Source organism: Taurulus bubalis (assembly GCF_910589615.1).
Source record: "Taurulus bubalis genome assembly, chromosome: 20".
Lineage (NCBI taxonomy): Eukaryota > Metazoa > Chordata > Actinopteri > Perciformes > Cottidae > Taurulus > Taurulus bubalis.
This window is the reverse complement of record NC_136608.1, coordinates 14,517,256-14,544,569: the sequence shown is the minus strand read 5'-3', so window position 1 is coordinate 14,544,569 and position 27,314 is coordinate 14,517,256. Positions and strand designations below refer to the sequence as shown.

The following is a 27,314-nucleotide window of genomic DNA, read 5'->3' as shown; positions in this document are numbered from 1 at the left end:
CGACGCATAACTGCAAGACGACCGTACAAATACGCATCGCACAGCATCGCGAAATACACAGGTGGCTTCGTTTTAAAAATTGCCGCTAAACTGCAAAAGTTGGCGCTCGTATATGGCAAAAAAAATAAACGCTGCGCCTTTAAGAATGCGAAAGCGCCGCACGCTGGTAGTCTTTGTGTGCAACAGTGTGAAAGGCGGCAGAGGCCTTCGTATGGGAGCTCTGCAGCTGAGTGTTTCCACCGGCGTTTTATGATAAAGAGGGAGAGATGATAACAGGGGAGATTAAACCAGCCGTTTCCAGCTCGGTGATAAACAAGGCGCAAAATGAGATGTATGATACAGAGAGAGAGAGAGACAAGGAAAGCTGATCAGTGTAATTAGATGACTTAAATAGTGGTGTCACATGAGAATAAAGCTTCCTTTCCAACTTCCAGCCGAACCAGTGGGATTCTGTCAGATCTGAATATCCAAGCGCCATTATTATTATTATCTCTTTCACTCTGTATTTACGACCAGGACAAGCTTGATTAACGAATGCAGTGGTTTTACAATAATTACGTGAATAGGCATGGACACCTATATGTAATTCAAGCTCTACTTTTACTAGTTTTTGTCTGAAGCGGGAACCAGAGGGCAGGAGTGTAAATCCTAAGTGCAAAGGGTCAAATATGATGGATTGCACCTTCTTTGACGACTGATTCTTTTCTGCCGGGAGCCGACAATACCGCTTCCGACTTCCGTCAACCTTGTTGATGACTTTTTTTTTCTGATTTGAGGTTGACTGTTGCATTCCAGCAAATACATGAAAAAGTGTAGACCGACTCAATGAAAACATTTATAGAACAACGTCATCGGGGATCCGTCAACCTGCGACGTGGCGAGCTTTCTCAGACGCTGCTGGCCTTTTCTCACTCGGCACATCTGCATTCCTACCAAAATGTCAACTGGATGTAAATCCTGACGCCCAAATACTTCGTCTTGTCTGTTAATTACACACATCTGAAATCAATGCACCCATTCTTGGGTTTTGTCCCAATGGAACGAGATGTTCATCGATCTGTTGGTACTCAATAAACTCAAAACTGTGATGCTTTGCAGTCACAGCTTGCATCTCTGCGTCCTGCACACATCCTCTTTGCCGAGTTTTTATGAGCACATACACCGAATAGTCGAGACACAACAGTAGTCTTGTCAGTAAGTCGTCATGTAGACTGTGCACTGAAGTCAGCGTCTATCCTCTCAGTCAGCATCTTGTGTGTCAGCTCTACAAATTATTGACGGGGTAAAGAAAAAAAGAGAAAATTACCCGTGTTCACTTGCTGACAACTCTCTTTATTTCAGGGGCAAGGGACCCATCTATCACAGCAAACAATTAGGCTCTAACAACTCTCGGAGGGAAACGATTTGGCTAATGGTGACAGAGGAAAATGTGCTTATTATGCAGAGTAAATAACGCTCCAATAACCTGGGGGTCCGTTACTGCACCGCCATCAGGAGTAGGAATATTTAAAAGGACAATCAGAGCCATCAACACGTCCCGTGTGCCTTGTGCTCATCTTAAAATGAGAGTGCATCCGTGATCCGTGACATCATCAACATGCTGCAAGCAGAGATGGACAGAAAAGAAGAAAAAAATTAAAGAGCGAGGAAGGGAGGAAGGAGAAAGAGGTCATTTCTGCTGATGAGGAATGACAGCCGTGGCAGGTTCAACGCTCCCTGAGCTGAGAGGCTCACCCGGCTGTCGGAGAGAGATCCCTGGGATCCGTAAAGAACCGGCTCTCTTGGACCGGAGCCAAGAGGAGACGACCGGAAAGCCTCGAGAAATGCAACGCGAGAACTCGGCTTTAATTTGGCTGATAGGACCATTCTTGTTCTGGAGTGATTTCAGCACACTGGGAAAAGGTTGTTTTTTTCAGCCACAATTGACCATTTAACGCGGAAGTGTTAAGCGGATACAACATGGAGACCGGTCAGATTTATGGATATTTTTCCATCATTAAATCCAGACATGAAGTTTTAATCTCTCTTATGAGTCTTGTAAGTCTCTGTTCCCAGAGAAAAGTCAAAGGCCAGGGCCGAGACATTTAGAGCAGATACAGACCATAATGAAGGGATAACAGCAACTGTCAATTAACAAGCAGCTGCAATCTAGCTTCATATATTGTTAACACATAAAGCCGTATAACTAATGTGTTTATACGCTTCAAAGAGTCATTTATCAACACACATATAAAGGCTCAAATTCAATAGTAATTGTGGGATTATGGCTTCATGTTGGACTGACGGAAGACTTCATGCAGTTCTATAAAAAGGTTCCTGGCGCTGAAGACGAAGGCTTTTAAGAGGATGATGATGGTGGGAGTGCGGCAGCTACCTGTTGGTTGACCCGGCCGTGCGAGGGTCGGTGGTGGATGAGGATGCGGACGATGTCGACGTCGCCCCGCCAGGCGGCCAGGTGCAGCGGGAAGCAACCCTTGCTGTCGGCCACGTTGGTGGACGCCTCGAACTGGAGCAGCTTTAGCACCACTTGCCTGGGAGGGAGAGAGAGAGAAAGAGAGAGAGAGAGAGAGAGAGAGAGAGAGAGAGAGAGAGAGAGACGGGTCAATATATCAACAGATCAAAAGATGGAGGGATGGAGAGAGAGGAGGCAGAAGCAGAGCTGGGAGGTAGAACCTGGAATCTGAATCATGAAAGTGTCACATGACACCAAATCAAACATATTATAACGTTACCCCACATATACACATATACTATTATCTTACAGTACATAAAGTACAATGCAACCTTTCCGCATACAATATTACAAACATCCAAGTAATACTTGATGAAAATGGTTTTGAGCCCTGCGCTAATATTCTGCATCCATGTTCACAGGTTGAATAAATCGGTTGATGCTATTTTCTACAGAATTATCTTCTTTTTTTTCAGCAACAAACAGTTAACATTGCTCCCTGTGCTGCAGGCGTGACAGTGGTTCTTGCATCTCATAACTCTTTATCTTTAAAATCACATCGTGCAAAAATCATCTGAAAACACAGGATATGTTTCTGTACCGCGTGTTATTTAAGTTATCACCTCTAGGCTCTGCATTCAAACTAAGACTTTTGGGGATGAAGTTTTACATACTTTACACAAACTTCAACCATTTCTTATTTCAATAAAACCCCTTACAGTCTATTTGAACTTGAAGACATTCAAGAGGAAAAGAGATATATGAAACACAAACTGAGTAAGACTGAATAAACTGCAATAATTCTGCACCTCACAGCTAAAAAAAAACACGCTGGTGTTTCCTGCTTCTCTGGCTGGCCTGATCTGATCCGCATGCGGTCATGTGACGTGGTCAGCAACAAGTTGGCTCCCACTTGAAGCGCCTGGACTCAAGCGGGCCGAGGTCACGGGGGGATTTGCAGCGTTACGGATGATCAGCGTACGGCCCAGTACGGGACGCGCTGATCCAACTGGAAATGAGCAACAACTTAGAAAAGAGAAACGCCGTTTCCCTCTAACGACGTGATCTCCATCACACAAGTCATAGTGCTTTGGGTTTGTTTGTGCTGGAAGTCCACTTAGCTGCTGCTCAGGTTTTAATGTCAGCAATACTGTTTCATAAGAAGTCTTCAGCTGAAGCTGTCGCCGCCCTCTGAGGAGGAAAAGGTGAAGTGCTTCATTTGCATTCAAAATGTCAGCGGGGAAGAAACAGAGGAGCGAGAAGGGCAGCGCACAGACGGCTAATAAACTGCTTTTTTAATTAATATTTTATCATATTTATATATCACTCACGGTGTAAGTGGCAGTAGTACAGCAGAATCCTACCGGGAGGATCTCTAGGTCAAATATGAGAATATTCAGTGTTTCACTGCGTCGATTGGGCCTTTTCATGTGGTTAAAAAAAAAAAAACTGCTATTAAAATGATCCAAAAAAAACTATTGAATCTCTGAATACAGCACAGCCTGTTGGCAGGTTTCCTCTGTCTTTATCTTAATTGCCAGTTCTCGTTCTGCTTTCCCACCTAAACGTTAAATCATTCCTCTGAAGCTTTTTTTTTGGGGCGCCCCAATTTTCACTCTGAGGCTGCAGTTTTCCCCTCCATCCCTCCTCTCCTCTCCGATTGATCTGAATGAGGAAAATCCACATAATTGCCCCCAAAACACAGCACTAATCCTTCAGTTGCGGCGAGCTGGGATAGCGGTCCGGCTTGCAGCTAATCCACACACCGTGTAACGGATTCATCTCAGCGGGCCCAGGTGAAGAAAGGGAAGCTGCACTGCAGACACACACAGTTAAACTGAAGCAGAAGTATTGGGTCTAAAATGCAGTGTTTTGGACTATTGATTGCACAGGTGCGTCTGACTGCTTTAAGGCGATAACGTGAAAGCGTTTAAGCGCCATTAATGTACCAAAGATTACATTGACGCTTCATCCAATGAAGTCTTCTGAAAACGCTCTACAGGAGACTGGAGTTTCACTCATGCATCCAATATTTGTTGCAGGTTAGCGGGGCTCAGCCCATCTGACAACTCCACAGTCAGACAAGACTCATAGCGGTTATCTAGTTTGGCTAACTTATTGGGGAAAAAACAAGTGTTTATATCATTTTTTAACAGTGTAACTGCTAACAGGTCTCAAAGGAAGAATCAGAAAGATTCTGACTTTCCCCCTGACTGCACTGTTTATTGTACATTTTGGGCATTTCAGCAATCCAATATACAACATGATTCAACAGGCAATTAATCAACACTCATTTCCATGACTGATTGTTTCTAATTTATCAAACAAACATACCAATAACTTGATGGTTCAAGTCTAAAGATACACAAGACACTTGCACATATATAATACACATTCATATACACTTATATATTGTTTAAATACTCATGAAAGACACAAAGACAGCCTTACCTGTGTCCGTTAAGTGAAGCATGGTGTAAAGGTGTGTATCCTGTGCTGTCTGTGCAGTTGACATTCAGGCCCTTCCACATGCTGGAGAGAAAACAACGACACATCAGAATTACTCCTCAAATGGACACACACACACACACACACACACACACACACACACACACACACACATAACAAGGTTTTGAGCACTTTCAACAAGATTAAGGAGGTCAGGAACGCTCTCTCAAAGAGGGCTTTTAGAGTTTATTGTCTAAAGTACTGGGTTTTGTTTCTTCAGTTGTTTCTTCACACAAAAGAGTTTTATTTTGGTCCCCCGAGGCGAGAAGTATAATTTATAATGTGGGTTTGGAGTTAGAAGAGTCCAAGTCCCATTTCATCATATTGGCATTTAAAGAAAGTAAGTGCAAAAAGGCATGCAAATAAAACCAAGACACACAGAATCTCATAATAATAGCCAGCTATACGCACATATACACACATAATACACACAGACACACACTCACACACAAATAGAGAACCGGGTTTTCCCAGGGCTATAATTATATGACCTCTCTTTTTCACATGAACTCCTCTGAGCGCGTCAGAGAGAAGTGCTAATTAGTTGGATTCCAGTCCAGCTCTGGGCTGGAAAGCAGAATCAAGCGACTGCACCTTTTATTTAAAGCTGCTTCTGACACCGAGAGCAGAGTCTCCCAGTATCTATTTCTAAAAGCACATTAAGTAGGACTGGGGAATATTGATTTATGTTTTGCAGATTTGTTCAAATAGGTTCATTACGGTTTCCAGTTTAAGGCGATTTAGTCTCTAAACTGCACTGTTCTCATGTCATTAATCACTAAAACTGTGAATCCAGTCACAACCTTGAAATCTTGACCCCTTTTAATAGTTTTGGAGAAAAGGTATCCCGGGAAATTAGGACTTATTTTTACTGTGTGTTCCTTTTTGGAGGTCTGTGGTGTTACACAGTGAGCTCGTGCACACGCACATGCAACTAGATGAGAATTAGAAGTGGTATTAAGGGCATGGAGCGCACAGTGCACATCGATCAATAGAGCATTTGGTAGCTGAGGATGTGAAAACATTTTGAATTTGCTGCATGCAATGCTTAAACAAATCATGGCAGTAAAAAATAACCCAAACTAGGTGCTCTTAAATACAAAATGCTGCTTTTTTACACCCAAAAAAAGTGTTGTAGAACCAAAAGCAACCAGAACAATGGTGCACAGATGAACTCTTTAACACCAACGTCACAAAAGAAACAAAACAGAAAAAAGTGCATTGAAACACACACACAAACACACACACACACACACACACAACATGTAACATACACAGAGGTCAGAGGTCAGGAGGCCGCAGCTAGAGACCACAAGCTTGTTTCTACAATGGGTCAGCTGATTTCTACACTCTGGGAGTGTGTGTGCGTGCGTGCATGTGTGTGTGTGTGTGTGTGTGTGTGTGTGTGTGTGTGTGTGTGTGTGTGTGATGTGCTCATATCGATCACGCTGCTCTGCAGACCCCTCTCAGCGCTGACCTAGAGGAGAGCCCGAAGGACGGCTTGTTAAAAAGAGCAAACTGACTGAGGGAATGTGATGCGAGTCAAATGAATGTTTGTTTTAACTCAACTGTCAAAGCATATTTGGATGGATTTTATTTCCCCAGATCCACAAACATCCAGCATGAAAATCAATACATCTCTGTTGTCTTTTACTGCCACATAACTTCACGCGCGCTGCTACAGAGAAATGAAGGAAGACGGACAGCAGAGAGGTTTTAACTCAAATAAAACAACAAACACCAACCAATTCAAAGATGCTTAAAATGCATCTAATCTAGGAGAAAAAAAAGGTATAAAAATCTATTCTTTTATGGATTCTTTTTCTAAATATATGTCCTTAACTGTGGTCAAATAACTGTTGTTCTAGCATGTCACACTGACAGTCATTAGCTAACGCTAACGCTAACAGCAACAACAACAACAACAGAAGAATGGAACACTATACTACAGGTGTGGTGTTCAAAGAAGTTGCAGGTTCAGTCATTTCAAACACCAACATATATTTCTACCTTAAAAACAAGCACTAACCTGCTATTGCAATGTCAGTTTTATCAAAATGTTCCATTCCCACTGTGTGTTTTACCTCAATACCTCATTAATCACATCAAACTACTGAGATGAAAACACAGCTAATGTTTCCTGAACTCCCCGTGAGCTGTTTCTATATCCGATAGCTGTTCACCGAACAAACCCGACCTTGAACACACACACAAACACACACACACACACACACACACACAAACGTGCCTGTGCTGTTTTTTAGCGCTTCATTAAAACAAACTTGCTGCACAATGAGTCTTTCATGTGAACAGCGCTCGACGCTCCCACACACCCACACACACACAAATGCACCGCATTAATGCACAAACAGAGCAGTCATACCCGAGACCTGCACAAACAAATATATGTGGACACCTTGTGAGGGAATGTGTAAACCTTTTTCCGTGTGTGTGTGTGTGTGTGTCTCGTTGTGAGCTGAACAAGGTGTTGTGTTTTGCTTTCACTGTGTCCAAACACTTTCTGGAGTCAAATAACAACCAAAGAAAGATTTTTACAACAGATAGAAACGCTTAATTAATAATAAAAACATGAACACTGACTCAAATAAATGTATAAATAAAGAACCAAACTCGGCATCATTGCACTGATTGTTTGCTTCTTGGAGCTCACGTTTTGATTTTATGGCTCATATCATTTTCAAACGACAGCCGACTATTTATTCTTATTATTTCCCTCATTTTAATTATTCTTAACGGGCTCTGATCTTTAAAAAAAATTTAAATGATATATTATCACATCTACTATCTTTTTATTGTCTAATTGTATTCTTTTTGCCCTCATTTAAATGTGTTTGCATCTTTGAGCACTTAAATTACTTAGTACAATATAAACGTATAAAACGCATAAATGTATTATTACAATTATTATTATTATTATTAAGACCAAAACTGAGAAAAAGAGTGAATACTGGACTTTCGGTAGACACACAGGCGTATGAAGTGGTGAGTTTATAGGTGTTATGCTTGGTATTTTTCTTTTCTACTGTTCTACTCTTCTATTTGATATTCCCACAACAGTTCTTTGATATTACTGTAGACATATATGGACACTATAGACTTTACTATAGATTTGATTACTCAAATCAGCCTTGGGACGGCCGAGGTAATGACCAAATTATGGAAAAATACAATAAAATAATGCGCAAATATTGCATGATGATTTGAGGGCACAGAGCATTATTTTGGTTCATTTAGCGTATGTTACTGCTGTATTCGGATGTATCGAACACCATTAGTGATATAAAAGTGAAATAAATAGTGTGTTACATTAGAAAATTGAAATGGCAACACGCTAATATCACCACTCACGGCTCGTACCGCCCGCTGTCTGAGCAACTAAGAAAACTAGCAACATTTTAATGATAGTTAATAAAAACATTATACAATGGCATTATTTTATCGTTAAAATCTTTCAAATAAACCAAATCTTTACAAAACACCAATAGTTTAAGCAATTGAGATCGAGCCCGAATGCCCCCCAATTCGGGGGATGGGTAATCCAATATTGCATTCTAAGTGAACATAAGGATGTGACGTACCAGATTAAACAGCAGAGCACAGGCTACAATAAGATGTATGTCATTTGTACATGCGTCAAACTCCAAAGCCCAACATTACTAAATATCAATATCTCTCATAAATATCGAACATTTACCACATTTGTAGCTCTTGTGCTCGTTAGCTATATGCTACAGGCGAACACGTTAGCTCTCCGTCACGCCCACAACCTACGGATTCACAAGATATCTTTCTATTTCTTCTCCAACAAAAGCATCAGCGAAACATCCCCCAACACAGACATCCATCCAAAAATATGTTTAAGTTTTAGCAACTCGGATCCTATGTGTCACAAAATATGGAGCCTTACTGATTCTGGTTGGCTAACACTGCTTTGTTGTGCTTAATATGCATTTGCATTCTTCACCGCTGCACAAACAGTCTATGACAACAAGTACATTTATTGAGTCCACAGCAGCTTAAAACTGCCAGAAGGTAAAACATTAATAACAAAAGAAACACAGAGACTGTGCCATTTAGAAAAACAAATATCGCACATTGGATAACAAGCGCCTTGATAAATGTGGATCGCCTAGCAAGACCCGCTTTCTTATCGCACTGATTCATTTCTGCTCTGCCAGGCTCCACCTCCAGATTCCCAAACTCGGTTCGGTGCCGCCTCGCTCCTCCATTGTTTCCTGCACTTTCAGTCTCAGTGTAAAAGCATCCAGCGGAGTTCAAATAGAATTAGAGGGCGAGTTGCGATTAGATAATGGAGGTGGAGGTGCTGCTGCAAGAATGCAGACTCTTAATGGATTATATGTAGACGACGTCCCACCCAATTAACCTCCAGAGCTGCTGCTGCCATGCATCCATTTACATCCCAGTGTCATGGTGATCGAGTGTTATCGTGCTAGTTGCTCTCCTCCTCCGTCCTCTGAGTCTTCCTCTCCTTCGCTGCAGACTCTTATTAATTAAAGCACTGAAAAGGTTAAAGGGTCAAATGTCGTGAAAAGGGCCTCCCAGCATGCCGAGCGGCACTGGCCTCTGTTTGAACCCTTCTTCGGTTACAGCATGGGGGCCTTTTCCATCACTTTACCACGGCACAGCACACATAACATCATATTGGAAAAGCAAAAAAGCAAAAAAGAAAGTCTTTATGAGGTAATAAAGAAGCGCATTAAGGAGTATTAGCTTATTTTAAACTTGAATTAATGACTTTGTGTTTATACAAAAGGTTATTCGTCATTTCTGAACACTGCTCAAACACAAACAGGAAGCTGATTCATGCTCCACAAAAAGTTGTATTATACTAAAGTTCTATGCATCCCATTTGCACAAAAAAACATGACCTCAAGCGATGTAAAAATGTTGCAATGACTAACAAACCCTTTGGAAATGTCATCTATTACGTGAGGAGCTGTAATGTATTTCGAGCGGTAAAAAGATTTTTCCCATTTTGAATGCAAACGTCTCATTCGGGCGTTTCAGAACGAGATCCGGTTCTCACCGTGGATATTAAAGCCGGAGTCACGTAGCAGCAAAGTTCACGCTACATCAAAGCAAAGCGTTGTCTTCAAAGGAAAAGGAGCGCAGGAATTGGGGAAATCTTTGTAGTCCTGGAACCTTTTTTCATTTTTTTATTTTACAGCGAGGGGAAGTTAAAGTCGACTGACTCCAACAACAGCCTGTTGATATTAACGTCACCGCATGAAATGAGAATTAAAAAAGGCTGTAAACGGGCGGCTGAGCAACACCAAAAACTTCACAGGAAATCAAAAAGGGAACCAATGTGACGAGGAGGTGTGTTCGCCATCAGAGCGGATAACGCCAGACAGGAAGTGGACTCGCTTCATATCCTGTTTTGAGCAACAAGCGGAAGAGATACCTGCCGATAAAGAGCGAGCGAACCAACCCATGTGACCTGCAGGACCCACACGTCTTGTCTTAGAGCCGGCCCTTTAAGTTCAAACCAAGAGACAGCCCATCCCCCATGATGCTTTAGGGCGTGAATATTCTGCTTTACACCCCACTGTCTTGAGCAGGTGCGCAGGTGAGCAGGTGTGGAGGAGGTTCATGTAATGGTGTGTTTTGTGACTGTGTCATAGGTGACATCCTCTCAACCACAGAGGGACAATTATAGTGCAAGGTGTGTGTGTAAACTCTCAAAAGGCCAATTACATTTTTGCAGAGAGAATGTAACTCTCTCCCTCTTTCTCTCTCTCTCTCTCTCTCTCTCTACACAGACACATTATGCAGCCTGAGGATTTTCACGGGTTACAGTGTGACCGCCAGCACGACGGAAATCTCATTTTCGCTTCACATTTCCTGCGACACCGTGAAAGAGAAATCCCATTCGCACCTGCACAAACTCCACCACGGGCAATCCTGCGCTGCTTTTACGGAGAGAGGTGTTTCCCGCTCTCTCTCTCTCCAGCTCACTCCTCTCACTCCACAGATGTGTCACTCTCTGCTGCTGCTGCTGCTCTCCAGCAATTACACTGCTGAGTAAATCAACAGTGCAGTGTGGCGTATGCAGAGGAAAAGGGGTACGGATACCAAGTCTCTTGAGTTAGTGAACATTAAACAGCTGTTTTTACTACGTCTGAATATTTACAGAGGACGTGCATATTTGAATATATCAATAATCAAAATTCTTTTTTCAATTTTGCCGCACAAAACATTTGAATAAGAGGCTTCCTGTGCAGCTTTGCTGTCTGAGATCTCGCCCTCCTCCTCAGCTTCTGGCAAATCCCTAATTTGCTGAACTCATTCTTGTAAAATTGGCTCGTATGTTTTTTTTCTTCTTCTTTTGCATATTTAGCAAAAATAACAGCTCTCCTCAACAAACCTCCTTGTTAGCAATTTAGTTCATTTGAAGACGCTGTGGTTTCCTCCCAGCATGGGACTCCATGCAAATTGCAAATCAGGATTTTTTTTTTTTAAGCTTCCAGAAACACGTAAACAGATATTAATCGAATAAACTGTACAACTCTCAGTAATGTGAGAGGACCGGGGCAGACAAATAACGCAGAGTGTTTATGAATGAATATGCAGCGAGGCCAGTCGGTCAGTGACGGATTCCCTTTAGAGGAACATCCACTGACACGCAGGACGGGTCAAGAGACCGCCCGTCTCATCACAGGAAGTCATTTATCTCGGGGTCAAACTGACCTCCGGTGCACAGCTGAACACGGAGGGTTGATGTCGGGGCAGTGGGTCACACACACACACACACACACACAGTGACTAACCCCACCCTTTTAATCCCACTCGTCAATAAATAAAACAAGACACGAGTAATCGATCGCTGCACAACTCTCCACCCGCAGTCTATTGATGAAGTTTGGACATTGATCATGTGGTTTTCCCGAGGGAGACACGCGAGGTCACTGGAATCATTTTTTTATTTTACTTGTTTTAATCCCATGTACGTTGTTTATGTCATGTGTGTTATCCTGCTATTCGGACATTTTCAGTTTAAAATGCCGGGATAGGCATGTGTAAAAGTACATACATGGTATAGGTATATATGCTATGTATGTGGATGTAGATGGTTGTGTATGTGTCGATGCATATGTGTGTGTCGGTGTAGATGTGCATGTATGTAAAGGTTAGCGCTTTATACTCGATATAAGCTAAAATAAGATGCTAATATTACTGTTTTGGTTATTTACTATTTATTTTATTTTATTATGTGTATTTAAATGTCAAGGATTGTTCAATTGTGTTAAAAATGCAACAAAAAAAATTTAAAATTTTGAAAAAAGTGTGGTATTGTGGACATTTTGGGGCCTGTGTCCCAAATCAGTGACATCAGACCAGAGTATCTGCAGGAGTAAATGGGCTGATTCTCCATCTCTACTCACTGCAGACTAATGCCTGCATTTGTCTGAGACTAATTAATTACTGCACTGCCTCACGCTGGGCAACATCGCACACACACACACACTCACACACACTTTGCTGAGGCGTTTACTTGCTCACTACACGCTTTAATACAAAACGCGTACGGTGAGACAATAAAATACAATGTGATAATATGTGCTTTCCATTGAATACATTTCATCTTTTATCTCTCACTTTGAGAAAACTGAACCATATTAATGCGATGACAAGATCCACTCGCTCTGCTCATGGAGACCCTGACCTTTGACCTCTGTCGTAAGCCGACAAGCCACTTGATCAGGATGTAAGGGCGAGGGGTCGTTTAGAAGGAAGGAAGAGAGATGAGAGGAGAGGAAGCAAAGGAAGGACGGGAGAGAAAATAAATCTAATGCGACAAAATTTGTGTCAAAGAATAGAAGAAACCCAAAATAAAAAAAGGGAGACAGCTGGAGGAAGAGACGGCCAGATGAAAGCACCATCTGAAGACAGCTGAATACACTTAAACAGCTTCATCAGAGCAGGCGGTCTTTTTCCAAGTCCTAAACAATCTGGCGGTTTGTCTCTCAGCCCACCTCCTTAAATAGAGATGGAAACCCTCCTCAGCTCCTCTGAACACAGAATACACATCAAACTGACAGCTTCTTCTCAGAGGCAGCGCAAAGGTTTCCACAGATGAAATGCATGGGAACTTCCTTCTTTATTAGTTAGTTATTAGTTTGTTTGTTCCCTTTAATGCTGAATGTGATGCATCTCCAATGACACACAAGAACATTGCAATGAAAAGCATTTCTCTGGTGCAATAAGACAGAGAAAGTGTCCGATATTAGCTTATTGATATTTATCAGCACGTGAAACTAACAATTGCAGCACAGAAATACTCGAGCTGTGTTTACGGTGGTTTAGAAACAATGAGGCCGATGTCTCGTGAGAACCATGGAGTATTGAGGAGTTCATTTATAGAGAAATGGATCGGCTCTTTATTTGATTTTCTTTAAATCTCAAACAATACATGGGTGTCGTCCTCAAAAAGCCAACACTGTTCAGGTTATAACTCTTTTATACTACAATTTGACATATTTAATTCCACCATTGTTACATATTTCTACGCGTGAGCTGCGGTGGTAACTTCTCCTCTTCAAAAGATCAAAGGGAGGCGAGCCGGTGAGGCAGAGAGGCGGAGAGACGGCGATGGAGGAAGGCAACCTTTCCTCCGCTCTCCTTAATCAAACCCAGAGAAGAAACGGCCTCGCCGCTGCCGCCATTGATTTACACTGCGGCCTTTCCAATCAGTCACAATCTGGGGAGCTACAAACAATCTGGAAGTGTGTGTATGAACCGTGTGTGTGTGTGTGTGTGTGTGTTCCTAAGGCAATTCTCCTCCCGGTAAGTAAGTGACAGAAAGCCTTAGACCTCCACTTAACAACAGCCAGCCACAAATCCATCTGGCCGAGCATTGATTAAGCCCATCTTTATCTAAATGGCATAACTAATCCAGAGAGTGGACGGAAACACACACACACACACACACACACACACACACTACTGTATAATGAGGAGGAAAACTCCAGTGTTCTGACCCCCAGTTTTGACTTCCGTGACATCCGAGTGCGTCGCGACCTGAACTGTTTCACATTTCCCTGGGTAGTCTGAGGGATTTGAACCGCCGACCCTCAGATCGAGCCAGCTCTTTCAGACTCGCACGGTCTGCCAAAAGCTACAGATTTCCCCCGTGAAGCGCCGCGAGGCCAGACGCCCGCATCTTCAAGCCGCATCCAAAGCGTTTGCTCCGTCACTGAGAATTCATCTCCAGGTCGACTAAAACTTGGCAAATGCATTTTTTTGTTTTCACGCCACGCGTATTTTCTTCAAAAGTACAGAACATGGAGTGCAAGAAAATAAATAAATCATCTGGCAACTCATCGGGTTAGTTACAGCCGAGCCGAGTCCATCTTCATTATCCGCTCTGCCACGAGGAAATTAGCCATGCAGCCGCAGTGGAAGTCATGATAAAACGATATCAGTGGGGAGGCGGGGGAGGGGACGTGTTTAATTCAGCGCTGAGGAAACAAAGCAACGGCTCGGCTGCAAACTATAAACATTTACGTCGCTGCTCAGCGTCCGCGTCAAACTTGCAAACATTTTCAAACTGTGTCTGTGATGATTAAAAGTCTGCTGTGGGACGAAGCATCTATCCTGTGTGATGGTGTGTGTGTGTGTGTGTGTGTGTGCAGCATCAGGGCAGTAGCAGGGATCCATGGCTATATATGGTCTGACAGAAAGACCTCTCCACACTTCTTCCATCTCTCTCTCTCTGTTTCTCAGAATGTCTAAGGGCTGAGCGACCGCCCTGTGAGCTCCACATCAAACCAAATAAAACTGTTTATTTCTAATCTTTAGAACCGCGCCGCAAATTATAAAAAAGATGGACAGAATAGAAAACCCAGAGATTTAAATTGCTGGAAAATTACAATTGAGGAAGTAGAAAAATGGGTATAATAACACTTTGTCCCCTTTATTTTAATAAAATCTTTCAAACAAGCTTTTCCCTCTCTTAAAATGTTCAATATTTTCTACTTTTCATATTATTATGCATGTGCCTTATCTTACATCTCATCAGTATCTGTCCAGACCTTGTATGAGAAAATGGTTTGACAATTGTTGTGGGGACCAAAAAGATCAAAAAATAAAGTATAAAACTGGGAGGAAAAAAGACTAGCCTCGTATTTAAACAAAACACTTTGGGAAAATTATGGCGGAAAAAAAGATATAAGCTAAAGACAAAAAAAACTATAATATTCAGAGGAAACGAGCACATCTGCACATCAGATGTAACCGACCTGCCATGCAGCTGTCCAGGGATGAGTTTAGAGCACACGCTACTGTGAGCTAATCATGTTTATTACTGACCGCTGTGTCTTGTTTTATGTCTTCGTAAACGCTTGTTGGTTGGATCTTTACGATAAAGAACGGAAGCTCGTGTAGCGAACAGCTGCCTCCTCACGCTTAGCGGGTCTTTCCTCCTCTGAGGTGCAGCAGGACATTTAAACTGCTCAGACCGCAGCATCACACATCTGCTGCTGCAGGTAAACACAACTCTGACACACTGAAACACACAGCGACTGTGCAGAAGGTCAAAATATTCTGGGTGTTTGTTCAGAGCACCAGAGTGCAAGCAGATCATTATTGCAGGAAGATTTTTAGGTAATTCTGTGCTCATATTCTTGATTTCTGTGTGTTTTGAAAAGCATGCTCCGAATGTGGGGATTTTAAATTATTCAGATAAACTGCAGAATTAAACAGAAATATCTCATGCATCTTATTTTAATGTTAAAAGCCTATTTGGACTTTCTGAAATACATACAGCACATAACTGAGCTAAGCTGTTGGGTCTTTGCTAATGAAAAGCTACTGACAACAAACAATATAATACAAAAATATACATTGAAGGCAAACTTAGGATAATGTGTACAGGTATTTAAATTAGCAGATTCTCAGATATATACATGTAAAATATTTGTTTGGTAAAACATTATTGGTGTCGGAAATAAATGTACTCCTAATGAATATTATTGATACAAACAAATATATCATGCTGTAATTTCAGGACACAAAGTAGTTTTTAATAACTTTTTATGAAAAAAAAAAATATATATATATATATATATATTTAGATATATATATATATATATATATATATATATATATATATATATATAAATATATATATATATATTTAGATATATACACACACATTAAAATATATATTTAAAGAAATATATATATATATTTTTTAAATAAAATTATGTGGTCATTATGTAAATAAACTGGAACTTCTTGTCTTACAACTCATTTGAAAAATTATTGTCAAATTATTACCCAGCCGCCATGTTGCTGTAGTTGTAGTTGTTGTTGTTGTTGTTGTTGTTGTTGTTGTTGTTGTTGTTGTGAACATATGCACGACTACTTTTAATAGTGCAAGTCTGCGGTACAGTCGCTGGGCAGCTGCTCATGATCACCGGGCACGGATCCCACTGTTGTGATGCGAGTTTAGGGAAGAAGAAGAAACTGTTGGGCCCATTTGCCAAGATGGTTCTTTTTTTTTTTTGACTTTCCTGCCAAGAAACATGAGAAATAATCTGTTTTCTGTTGGAATTGCAAAGAGCTTTGAAGGGCCATCACACGGGCAGGCAAAGAGACATTGCAACAACAATGCAAAATAGAGTTTTTATCACAGCTTACAACATCTTTTAATGGACCAAAAACATCTTTAAAGTTATATTTTTACACTTTCAGCGACTTCATTGTGTATCTTTAAAGAAATAGAGCAACATGTATTCATATGTAATGCACAGATATGAGCGTGGTATCCATCTTCACATCTAACTCTTGGCCAGAGCTGAACTGTGCCTTTAAATACTTGGGGTTGTATGTTTTCTTTGTGCAATGGGAGACTAAAAAACAACTTAACAAGAAACAGCCCAGTGTGTTTTGGTGTGGTGTTTCTTTCTCAATGTGAAAGAGCACACAAACAAAGCTATTGGATTCAAGTAATATACATTATTCTCTGCCTCTGGTACCCAATAATGGGGTGAAATGAAAGCAGGAAAGTCCCTGAAGGCATATCAGAGGATCAATAACAGATAGAAGTGTCAGCGCATGGCTTAATCTATAGGTCAGTAGGACGTGACATGGTGTGTGAACTCAGGGCTAAATGTCAGTTTAAAAGCAGAGCATGTTCCCTTTAAAGGGATCGACATTTAAGGGATGTGACATATAACGCTTATTTATACTTTTATTGTTTAGAGTTAGATGAGAAGATTGACTCGATGAAGCAGGAGATGGTTTAGCCCACGTTTCCCGTTTCTTTCCCCCTAAAGTATCAAACTATTTCTTTAACATGCTTTTGGGAGCTTTGAAGAAAAAGAAGAAGTGTCTAACGCTGAAGCAATGCTTTGACCGACCGCAGCAAATCCCTCAAACACAAAACAGCTCCGTTTTGTGTTTGTCTTTCGACACAATGACAGGGATTCATATTCTGTGTCTGCGAAAACGATGAGTCATCGCTTCTGGTGAAGTCTACCAGAGGAGGCACGTAGTTGTTGCAGTTGAAACGAAGGCAACGCACATTTTCTGTCCGCGTTGTCACTTCACTGATAACGACATCAGCCCATTACTTGAACCCTATTTCCATGTAAGTACCGCTATGTCCCGCGGCTCCTGAACGCACCAAATTATACATTCCCTTTCACAAGTTTTTTTTTGGGGTTTCCATCTTAGTTGCCATTACTCTCCTACTTGCCAATCACAGACACCCAAAAAGAACACACACACACACACACAGACACACACAAATATGCACTGCCAACTTGTGTTCACACACAGCTGCATGCAATTACCCGCCACAAGAAGGTATTTAAAACATGAGACTCTCTGGTCCGTGCTATTTATCAGATCTATCAAAATAACTCCGCCGTGAATGTCTACAAACCTGCCAAGTGTGTGTGTGTGTGTGTGTGTGTGCATCCCGCTCAAGATGCACCAATGGGTGGAAAGCTGTCAGTTTAGCATGAAAAAAAAGAGGAACAAAAAGACATGTTTCTTCTCTCGTCTACATCAATCTCTCCTCACTTCTGTCCCGGATTTCTACGATTTTGACATCCTTGTCACACCTGACACTGCAGATGTGTAAATGCACTCATGCAATCGTATTATTCCCAAACAGTTGCACACACACACTTGAGGCACACAAGTTATCATTAGCGAGTTATAAAAAACGCAAAAGGCACCGTTGAACATAGTGGTTATTTGTTCAGGTGCAATCCAGAGTCCATAAAATGAGAATTGGAAAGTGAGAAGCTCATTCAATCTGGAAGGAGATGAAATTACACCTGCAGTGAATACACATCCAGATCCTTTTTAAGACTTCAGCTTTAACGTTTGTAGCGCCGTTACCCAAACAGCAAGTCATCTGACCTACATGATGGAAGCGATAGTGTGTGTTGTGTGTTTTTCTTTCTCCCACTTGAACAAAAGCGCTGCACCCCGTCCTTGAAAACACGCGAATAAAAGAAGATACGTCTTTGACTCTCAGGTGATGAGCGGAGGACAAATAGTCCTCACACACACACACACAAGCTTGTTAAAAAAGAAGAGAATGATGTTGTGTTTCTGTTCAGGCTGGGGTCAAAACGTTTCTAAGCGTTTGTAACCTTGGAGCAGTTGTCCGTGCATTCATCACGGCCAAGTCTTCGTATTCTTGGAACAGTCGACATTTCATTAACGGACGCCAAAAACCAGACAGTTCGTCACACCGATGCTTTTCCTCCATCCGCTGGCTACCTGCGACCTTGAGGACAGATTTTAAGATTGTATTGATTCGTTTCTGGGCAGGTACAGAGCTGTGTGTCTGGCATCATACAATATTTAAACTGCCATCAGCCTCCCAGGACGAAGCCTCGCAAGCTGTTTCCTACCTGGAGAAAACATTGCCTTCTTTTAAATCGTTTTGGAAACTCTTCTGAAGAACCCGCATTCATGATTAAATTACTTGAATAATTACTTTTTATTATAGATTAACTGGCGCAACTGAATTAATGCTAAAATCACATTATATTGTTTATGTGTCGGTCCGGTTGTTTCGTCCACACAGCTGTCACACCAGCCTTAATAACTTTTATTCAGATTACATTTGGGCTTTTTTTCCTCTTTAATCAGCAACACAAGGCCAACAGGATGCGGTCCACCAGAGCAATGTGAGCACGTCATAATGGTGTTTTGGGCGTGTTTCTAATTAAGCATTTTCACTTTATACTTTAGCAGTGTTGGGACAAACTTAGACTCTCTTGATGTGGCAAAATGATCTTTTAAATTGACAAACATCATAGGTGTAATTAACGGCATAATTCACATGGGATCCAAAAACAAATGGATCTTGCTATTGACTACAGCCATTATTTTTTCAAAAAAATAAGATCCTGTGGTGATCCACTGGAAGGGGCGGGACTCCATCTCTATATCAGGATGCAACACTTTTATCTCATGCCCTGCATTGAATTGACTTAATTCTGTCCTTTATTAATTCCGTTACTATGATCTGCATTTATATAAGTAACATATTATTACTACTATTATCATTAGGAGACTTTTCAGCACCAAACCAGGTGAGCTTCACTGAACCAGGAGCCACAGGTGTGCTGAGGGTCTCTCGCTCTCTCTCTGTGTGCAGGGTCGTTTAAAGTAAAAAAAACACAACAACAACAACCATCAAGGACACAGTCCAGTCATAATGATCACTCTATCTCGCACCACACACACACACACACACACACACACACACACACACACACACACACACACACACACACACACTCTTCTTTCTCCGTCATTATGAGTCCCCTCAGTTGCAGGGAGGAAGACGCCTCTGAGGAAAGGTGCAGACAAACAACAGCCAATTACAGACCAACACATACATCTATGGCCGGCCACATCGAGGCAGCCATGCAGAGCGCACACACACACACACACACACACACACACACACACACACACACACACACACAGTGTTCGGACGCTGTGTGATTATATATGCAAACAGCAGAGCAGTTTTTACACATACTATAAATACATGGCATGGCAAGACCATAAAGGCCGCTGTGGCCCTGTAAAACACCCATCGTAAAAAAACTACGGATTCTAAATGGGTCATTTCACCGGAACAAGACTTACAGCGATGGACATGACAAAATAGACTTAAAGCCGGTGGTAACACACACATTATGCATTGAGACTGTGTGTGTCTACAGGCAGCAGACAATCATGTAAGAAAGGAGTGGAGACAAAGAGGGGAGGCAAGGAGGGTCATGTTACCCATGAATCAGCCCATTATCAGTCCCCAAGCTTCAGTAACTCTTTGTAAGAGGAGAGGTGTACGAGGCCTAAAAGGTATTTATGAAGCACTCCGAATCAAAGAGAAATGGCCATCGCTGTGTTTAATGTGCTCTCGTGGTTAAGATGTAAGTGGTTTGAGGTTTAAACACTCTCAAGGAGATGGCAAAGCACCCACAAACACTGCGAAATAAGCCATGATGTGTAGGCAAAACCCAGAGCAAACCGCTGACTCGGTTTCAGGAATTCAAGGCAAATTCGGACCTATTTGCATCTCTAACGCCGCTTCTTTCCGTCTCACACACAGAAACACATCGTGGGAAATGCCCACAAAAAAGGAGGGCAGCGTGGGAAACTCCCACACTGATGATGCGCTTTCAAAAGTCACTGAAATGGCTCGATAATGAGCTGCACGGCACTGGTTTCTGAAGTGAATTATTCCCAGCAAACAGGAAGTGAATTGGCTGCAGCCTCCACCTGGTCCGGATGTCACTTCCTCTTATTGGACTCGTTCAGACTGACGCTTCCTGATAGCTCATTTGTTTCTCATTGTGAAACTTGCCGGTTTTGAATGGAAACGTTAACATTTACTTTAAGTAACTTCTGTATTTGTGGACATGGACCCTATACAGTGTTGGGGGTAACGAGTTACAAAGTAATTACAGCAACGATAATACTATTATAGGTAACGAAGTAAAGTAACGCATTACACTCAAAATATTGGTAACGACACTACTTTACTAGACCTCAGTAACGCGCGTTCCTACGTTACTCAAGACATTTTTACCAGTCTGAAAAGTTCACTTTTAGTGGCGCGCGAGTCACACGACACTTCCTGCATGAACAGCAGCAACAAGCTGCTAGCTAGCGCTGCTGCTGCTACTACTGCCCGTGACCCCTCTGCCCAAGTCGGGTGTCGAGCCTGGTCCCGCTATCTTCGGTGGTTTTCGGGGAGCTAGCGGAAGTTAACGGAGAGCTAGCGGAAGTTAGCGGAGAGCTAGCGGAAGTTAGCGGGGAAGTGACGGAGCGCTAGCGGGAGCCCCAGCCGGCTACAGCGGGGAGCTAACGGGGACTCTGACCGAAGGTAGTAGCGGCTCGTAACCCGACGTTTACGGTAGATTGTTCATGCAGGAAGTGTCGTGTGACTCGTGCGATTATTATTATTGGAAATTATATTAATTAATAATAATAAATTATTATTGAAAATTGAAAATAAAGTGATGAAAGGGCCATGATGTTTGTCCATGTATCTTTGCAGTTAATTTGGACATTTGCTTAAAAAAATGGAAAGTAAAGTAACTAGTAGTAAAGTTACTTTTCAAATGCAGTAACTAGTAAAGTAATCTAGCTACAATTTTCAGAAGTAACTAGTAACATGTAACTAGTTACTTTTTCTGAGTAACTACCCCAACACTGACCCTATATCACGGTCCTATGTAGTTGTGTGTGTCTTTGTGTCAAGAACTCAGCCGTGTTCGACGATGCGGATGCGACGCGAGATTTCCGAACGAGACTTCTCTGATGGAACAGACGGACTGGATCAAGCTCAACGTGAAGAGAAACATTTTTATTACATTACAGCACTTTAAAGCGACTGATGTCTGCAGCGCTCTCCCTCAATACTGGACCAATTCCAAGAATAGTTGTCCCTATTAGTCACTTATACGCAACGGCGTGGGAAAATAGGATCCAGGTTGGAAAATAGTTCCCTTTCCAAAAAGGATGTTGAGGATTTTTACCAGAATGAAATGGAATCAGCGAGACACGTCTCATGAATAACTGCCGCTTACAACTTGCAGATACATTTGTGAATCGTGCAGGACTCCTGCAGTGATCACAAGGGAGTGTGTGAAGTGTGTGAAGTGTGTGAAGTGTGTGAAGTGTGTGAAGGGTCCAAATGAGCAAGAAGCAGTGATCTCGTGTTGCAAATTGCAGCTCACAATCCTGATGAAGTATGACACCAAGATGATGATTGATCTCAGTGTGACAGACAGTTCGGCCATGTTGGAAAAGTTGGTTGGAGTAATTTATGTTTTATATTGATGGTCATTTATATGTGAAAACACGAGCATTTAAGATAAGAAAAGATAATCCTTTATTAGTCCCGCAGTGGGGGAAATATTATTATAAATAAACAGTAAAAGTATTATAAATAAACAGTAAAAACAGTCAAGAATCTACAGTAGCAGTATTACATATAAAGACAATACAAAACATGTATTTAAATATGTATTTAAAATGTAATTTATATTGCACCGGTTGTATATGGAAGACGTGTATATATATATATATATATATATATATATATATATATATATATATATATATATATATGTATATATGTATATATATATATATATATTCATTTCATTTGATGTATTCTTTATTTCGAATGAATTATCTGATTTAATTGATAATAATAATTTAGGATAGGAATATATAAGCATTTTTGCTTCTACCTATACCTTTTCAGTCTTTCTTTTTTGTATATTATATAGAGTATTGTATTGTATTGTAATGATTGACTGAATAAAACACACAAACAAGTAATTTATATTTTAATTTGTAAAAAAGGTATTTTTAAAAGAAGATGGTGACGTTGTTTTGTGTACCTTGCATCCATAATGACATATAAGTCACATGATATATGTATATAAGAAAGCAGGGGAAAAAAGTTTCACCATTTTCTAACTTCTAATATTTAATATTCACTATCATTAAATATGAATACTACTGTGCTCTTCAGACTCAAAGCACATCTACAGATCTGTAATAAATCAAACGACTAGATGCAGAAGCGTAGGAGACCGACATGAAGGCCTCATTTGGAGAGGTTGATGTAAATGTCCTGCCAAATAGCAGACATGTTGTGAATCACACAGGAATATCTTTATCATTATAGTATTTTTTTTTATAGGCAAGGCTCTTTAGAAAGCGTGGTAGTGAATGAACCACAACAAATCATCAGTCTGCAGAAGTTGTTTGCGGTCGGCTTTGATTAATTTCGCCTCGCCCCGCTGAGACCCTCCGTCTTGTCACGCGCTTGTTTACGCCTGTAGGAATGCTGCAAATCACATAAACAGGCTAATTTTAGCCGGAAAATGCCGACAGACAAAGGTCCATTTGAGTCAGCGCTAACCACGCCCCCCTGCATTACAACACACTCTCCTCCAGCACTTAACGTTTATGGGATATCCACACTGAGTCTCCCCAAAAGTGCAAGGACTACTTTTTGTGAAAATACTGAGCTTGGAAACTAGTTAACTTCATAATCGCAGATGGAGGAAATGTCACAGAAGTGTTAATATTCCTCTATTAGGTATTCTATGAGGACACCTGCAGCGCTGTCTGTTAAGTTCAAACTAGTAAACTATAGAGTTTCCTAAAATAATAAGTTCAGTGCATAAGAAAGACTGGAAGCTGCAGAACTAAAAGACCTTGTGAGACGGTTTTGTCGATGTCTTTTGTAACATTTAATGCATTTTTCTAATCTTTATCTCGTCTATGATGAAGTGTTCTACTGTAGCAGTACTCTCAACAAGGGCTTTTATTACCATAATAATAATAATCATAATCTTAACAGCGTTTATCCTACAAAGTGAATTTCACTCACATCCCGCAACGCCACAATGTCCCCCACAGGACTCATTACCTTTATTAAAAATGCTTTGTACATAACAACTGTGTCCCAAATTGGTCAAAGTTTGGATTTCTTTCAACGTTCCTGCCGTGAGGATAAGCTTGTCAGCAGCAGCCGCCGCCGCAGTGCGAGCCGAGCTGTGGATTAAAATGCACAAACAGTATATTAAAGATTCAAAGCACACAGTTTGTCTGTGGTTACTCATTGCTATTCTCCTCGTCAGGCGGTAACTGCAGCTGTGTGTCTGTGTGTATCCTCTTGGTGTGGGGATTTCCCTCCATCTTTCTCTATGATCCTTCCTCTGTCTCTACCTCCAGCTCATCACTTTAACTCCCACCATCATCCTCTCTCTGGGTTTTCTATACCACCCTGTAGGCTCTCTCAGACGCTCCTCCATTCACTCTTCCTCCTCTTCTTCTTCTTCTTCTTCTTCACTGCCTTTTCTAATTAATGACAGAGGAGCGGAAACACAGAGGGAGATTTCCCCGGGAAGAGGTCCCTGCTTAGCTCACAGGCTGAGGCAATACACACACACACACACAAACCTGTCTCACACACACGGCGAGGCTCATAAAAAATGCATGGACACATGGATAGCACTGTACTGTACTTTAAGGGAGCACGTACAGTGTGACCTACTTCCTATGCAGCCCCACAGACCAACAAGGAAGTGGAAAGTCCTGCTCACAGACCGCTGCTGTATTGTGTGACTGAATGAACACAACCCACAATTGGCAAAAACATCCCGTACAGATACTAACGGGCTCTAATGCGTCGTAAAACACATTGAAGCAAAAGTCAAAACCAAGCAGCAGCATATTGTCCAAAACAGTAACAGTGATTCTGTGTGTGTACTGGTAGTTGCGTTAGCTTTGAGAAGTTAGCCAAACACACTGTGACCACTGAAGGTAGTGGAGATTCACTCAGCTGTGATATGACTAGCACAAAATTAGCAGTGGACAGACACATATGTGCACTCACTCACTCCTGGCTGAGATAATAGTGTGTGTGGTTTCTTTCCAAGGATCCATACAACAAACTCTCCCCTTCTCACCCAAAACACTGAGATGCGTAATATTATAGGTTCTGCCGAGCCGGAAAAGTGGCCAATCGGGGTTGAGCGTCTCGGTTCAGGGACTCAGGTCACTGTCAGGTCATAGTAAATTAGATAATGCGGCGTGTTGAAGGGCTTCTAACACAGTTTCTGGAAGGGTGAAGACAAGCTAACTCATCAGGACTTGAACCGGCAACATGCTGCTTTACTTTTTAACCATTTCAATTGATTCCCCAGTATTTAAGGAACTAAGGCCATCAGACAACTCCTTACAATTGCCTGTGGAGATAAGAGTCCGTCCCTTATGGATCCGGGTGGAAAGTAGGAGTGTGAAGCTCAGGAATAGTGACGAACGAAGATGATTATGCAACACATTAGCTGGTTTAATCAAGTGTATCAAAAGACTGCAGCAAATGCAATTTTCACAGTCACATTTTTTTTGCATTATTGATTTTCTCGTCTAATTTCTAACGGCCAGTGTGCGTTTGAGAGACTGCGCCTCTCATAATCTAACTCAACGGCCTCTTAAATCTCAATTACAGCAAACGGTGAGCCAACAACTTTGAAGCATTTTACACATGGCGGGCCACTAGATCAAGCGTTGAGTCAGCGCGTAATCCTTTTTGAGAACCGGCGAGACTATTACAGCACTTTCAGTTTTGATGACACGCGCACGGCCGCGTTGGGATCCGAGACACACGCCGAGTCAGAACCTGTCGACACTGCGCAAGCAGCTCCGACCCGAGCGGCGGCTCGGTGCAATTTAGCCCCGACAGAGACGAGCAGACATCAGCGGCGCTGAGAGCGTTCTCGATATCATATAATACACTTACACCTGCTGCAAATGGCTCTGCTCTGGATTCCTCTTGACCCGAGATGGGATGGACGCGTGGAATGTGCTGCATGGAGAGAATGTGAGTGGGTGCAGAGATGCATGTCTGAGGAAAGGTCTAAGAGAAAAGGTTTGCGCTCCACGATGTGACCGGTGGACACACTTACTGTACATAAAAAGGCACACGGACAGGAAACCGCTGCGTCACCATCACGGCTTATGTAATTCAACAACTGGGTGCAGTAAAGGAAAGGATTGTGCATCCATGAACTCTCACAGGAGATATCTTAAGTTATATTGACCTCATTTTACTTTCTGCTGTTATTCTCTCAAACTAGGTTTACGTGGTTTCATTATTTTCACCTGAAATTTCTCTTTAAAACGTTTTCAGTTGCGTGTATTGGTTGCTTCAACTTTGTCTACAGACATTAGAAATGCCCGTGATAAATGATCACACATATTTAATACACAGCAGGACACTTAACTGTTTGCCGGGTGAAAAATGGAGACACAACTTTGCTGTTGATAAGAAGCCATGTTGTTGTTTACAGTCCCAATATAGGTCTGTTACCGTCAAATAAGTGTTAGCGTCAAACTACTATGTGAGCATCTTATTGTTAACAAATCAACAATGACTGACTACTGTTGTCTTCAATGTCTTTTTTTTAATATTTATCTTGTTTATTGTATATTGTGTATGTATATAAGCACAAAGAGCTACATGAAACCGGAGTCAAATTACATGTACCGTAAAAGTCGGGGTACACGCCGCTACTACCTTCGGTCAGTGTCCCCTTTTGCTCCCCGCTGTAGCCAGCTGGCGCTCATGCTAATTCCCCGCTAATGTCTGCTAACTTCCGCTAGCTCCCCAACAACCACCGAAGGTAGCGGGACCGGCTTGACACCCGACTTGGGCAGAGGGGACGCGGGCAGTAGCAGCAGCAGCGGGGAGCTAGCAGCAGCGCTAGCTAGCGATGCTGCTAGCTTGCTACAGCGGGACACTGACCGGAGGTAGGAGCAGCTTGTAACCCGACTTTTACGGTATGTGTAAACACACATGGCCAATGAAGCTGATTCTGATGAAGTGATCCTACTTTGTCTATGTAGCCACATATAGCCTAATATATATTTTGTATGTCTATATTTTTGTCCCAAAAACCCACCAATGAGCCACACTCTTACACTGGATGACATCATTCATTATCATGAACTAGGCCCCGGTAGTTGATCCCACAAACACCATCCTGCTGCTGTAAATGCTAATAAAGCACCAAATATGTGTTATTACGCAGCAGAAAATAGTCCCCAGCAAATGCACTTGTTACTCAGTAACGTTTGATAAAAAACACAGTGCTTGAATCTTACAGTTTACCTGTTAGCCATCATTCACAGCGGCGTCCTGTGATGAGCTGAAGGACTAGATAACAAACTCAGGGGATCACCAAAGTCATTAGGGTTCATTCTCTGGAGACCATGAATGTTTTTCACCAGATTTAGC

At 41.8% G+C, this 27,314-nt stretch overlaps 1 protein-coding gene across 3 annotated transcripts in view; it reads right to left on the bottom strand.

Annotated features, from left to right (window-relative positions):
• anks1b (ankyrin repeat and sterile alpha motif domain containing 1B) overlaps window positions 1–27,314 on the bottom strand; it is a gene marked incomplete at its 5' end in the record, with an annotated part of 183,893 nt that overhangs the window by 131,050 nt on the left and 25,529 nt on the right. For all 3 annotated transcript variants that reach the window (XM_079236213.1, XM_079236212.1, XM_079236214.1), the window contains 2 exons: window positions 2,375–2,531; window positions 4,904–4,984. In XM_079236213.1, coding sequence (XP_079092339.1) covers window positions 2,375–2,531; window positions 4,904–4,984 — 238 coding nt within the window. The remainder of the gene's footprint in view (window positions 1–2,374; window positions 2,532–4,903; window positions 4,985–27,314) is intronic.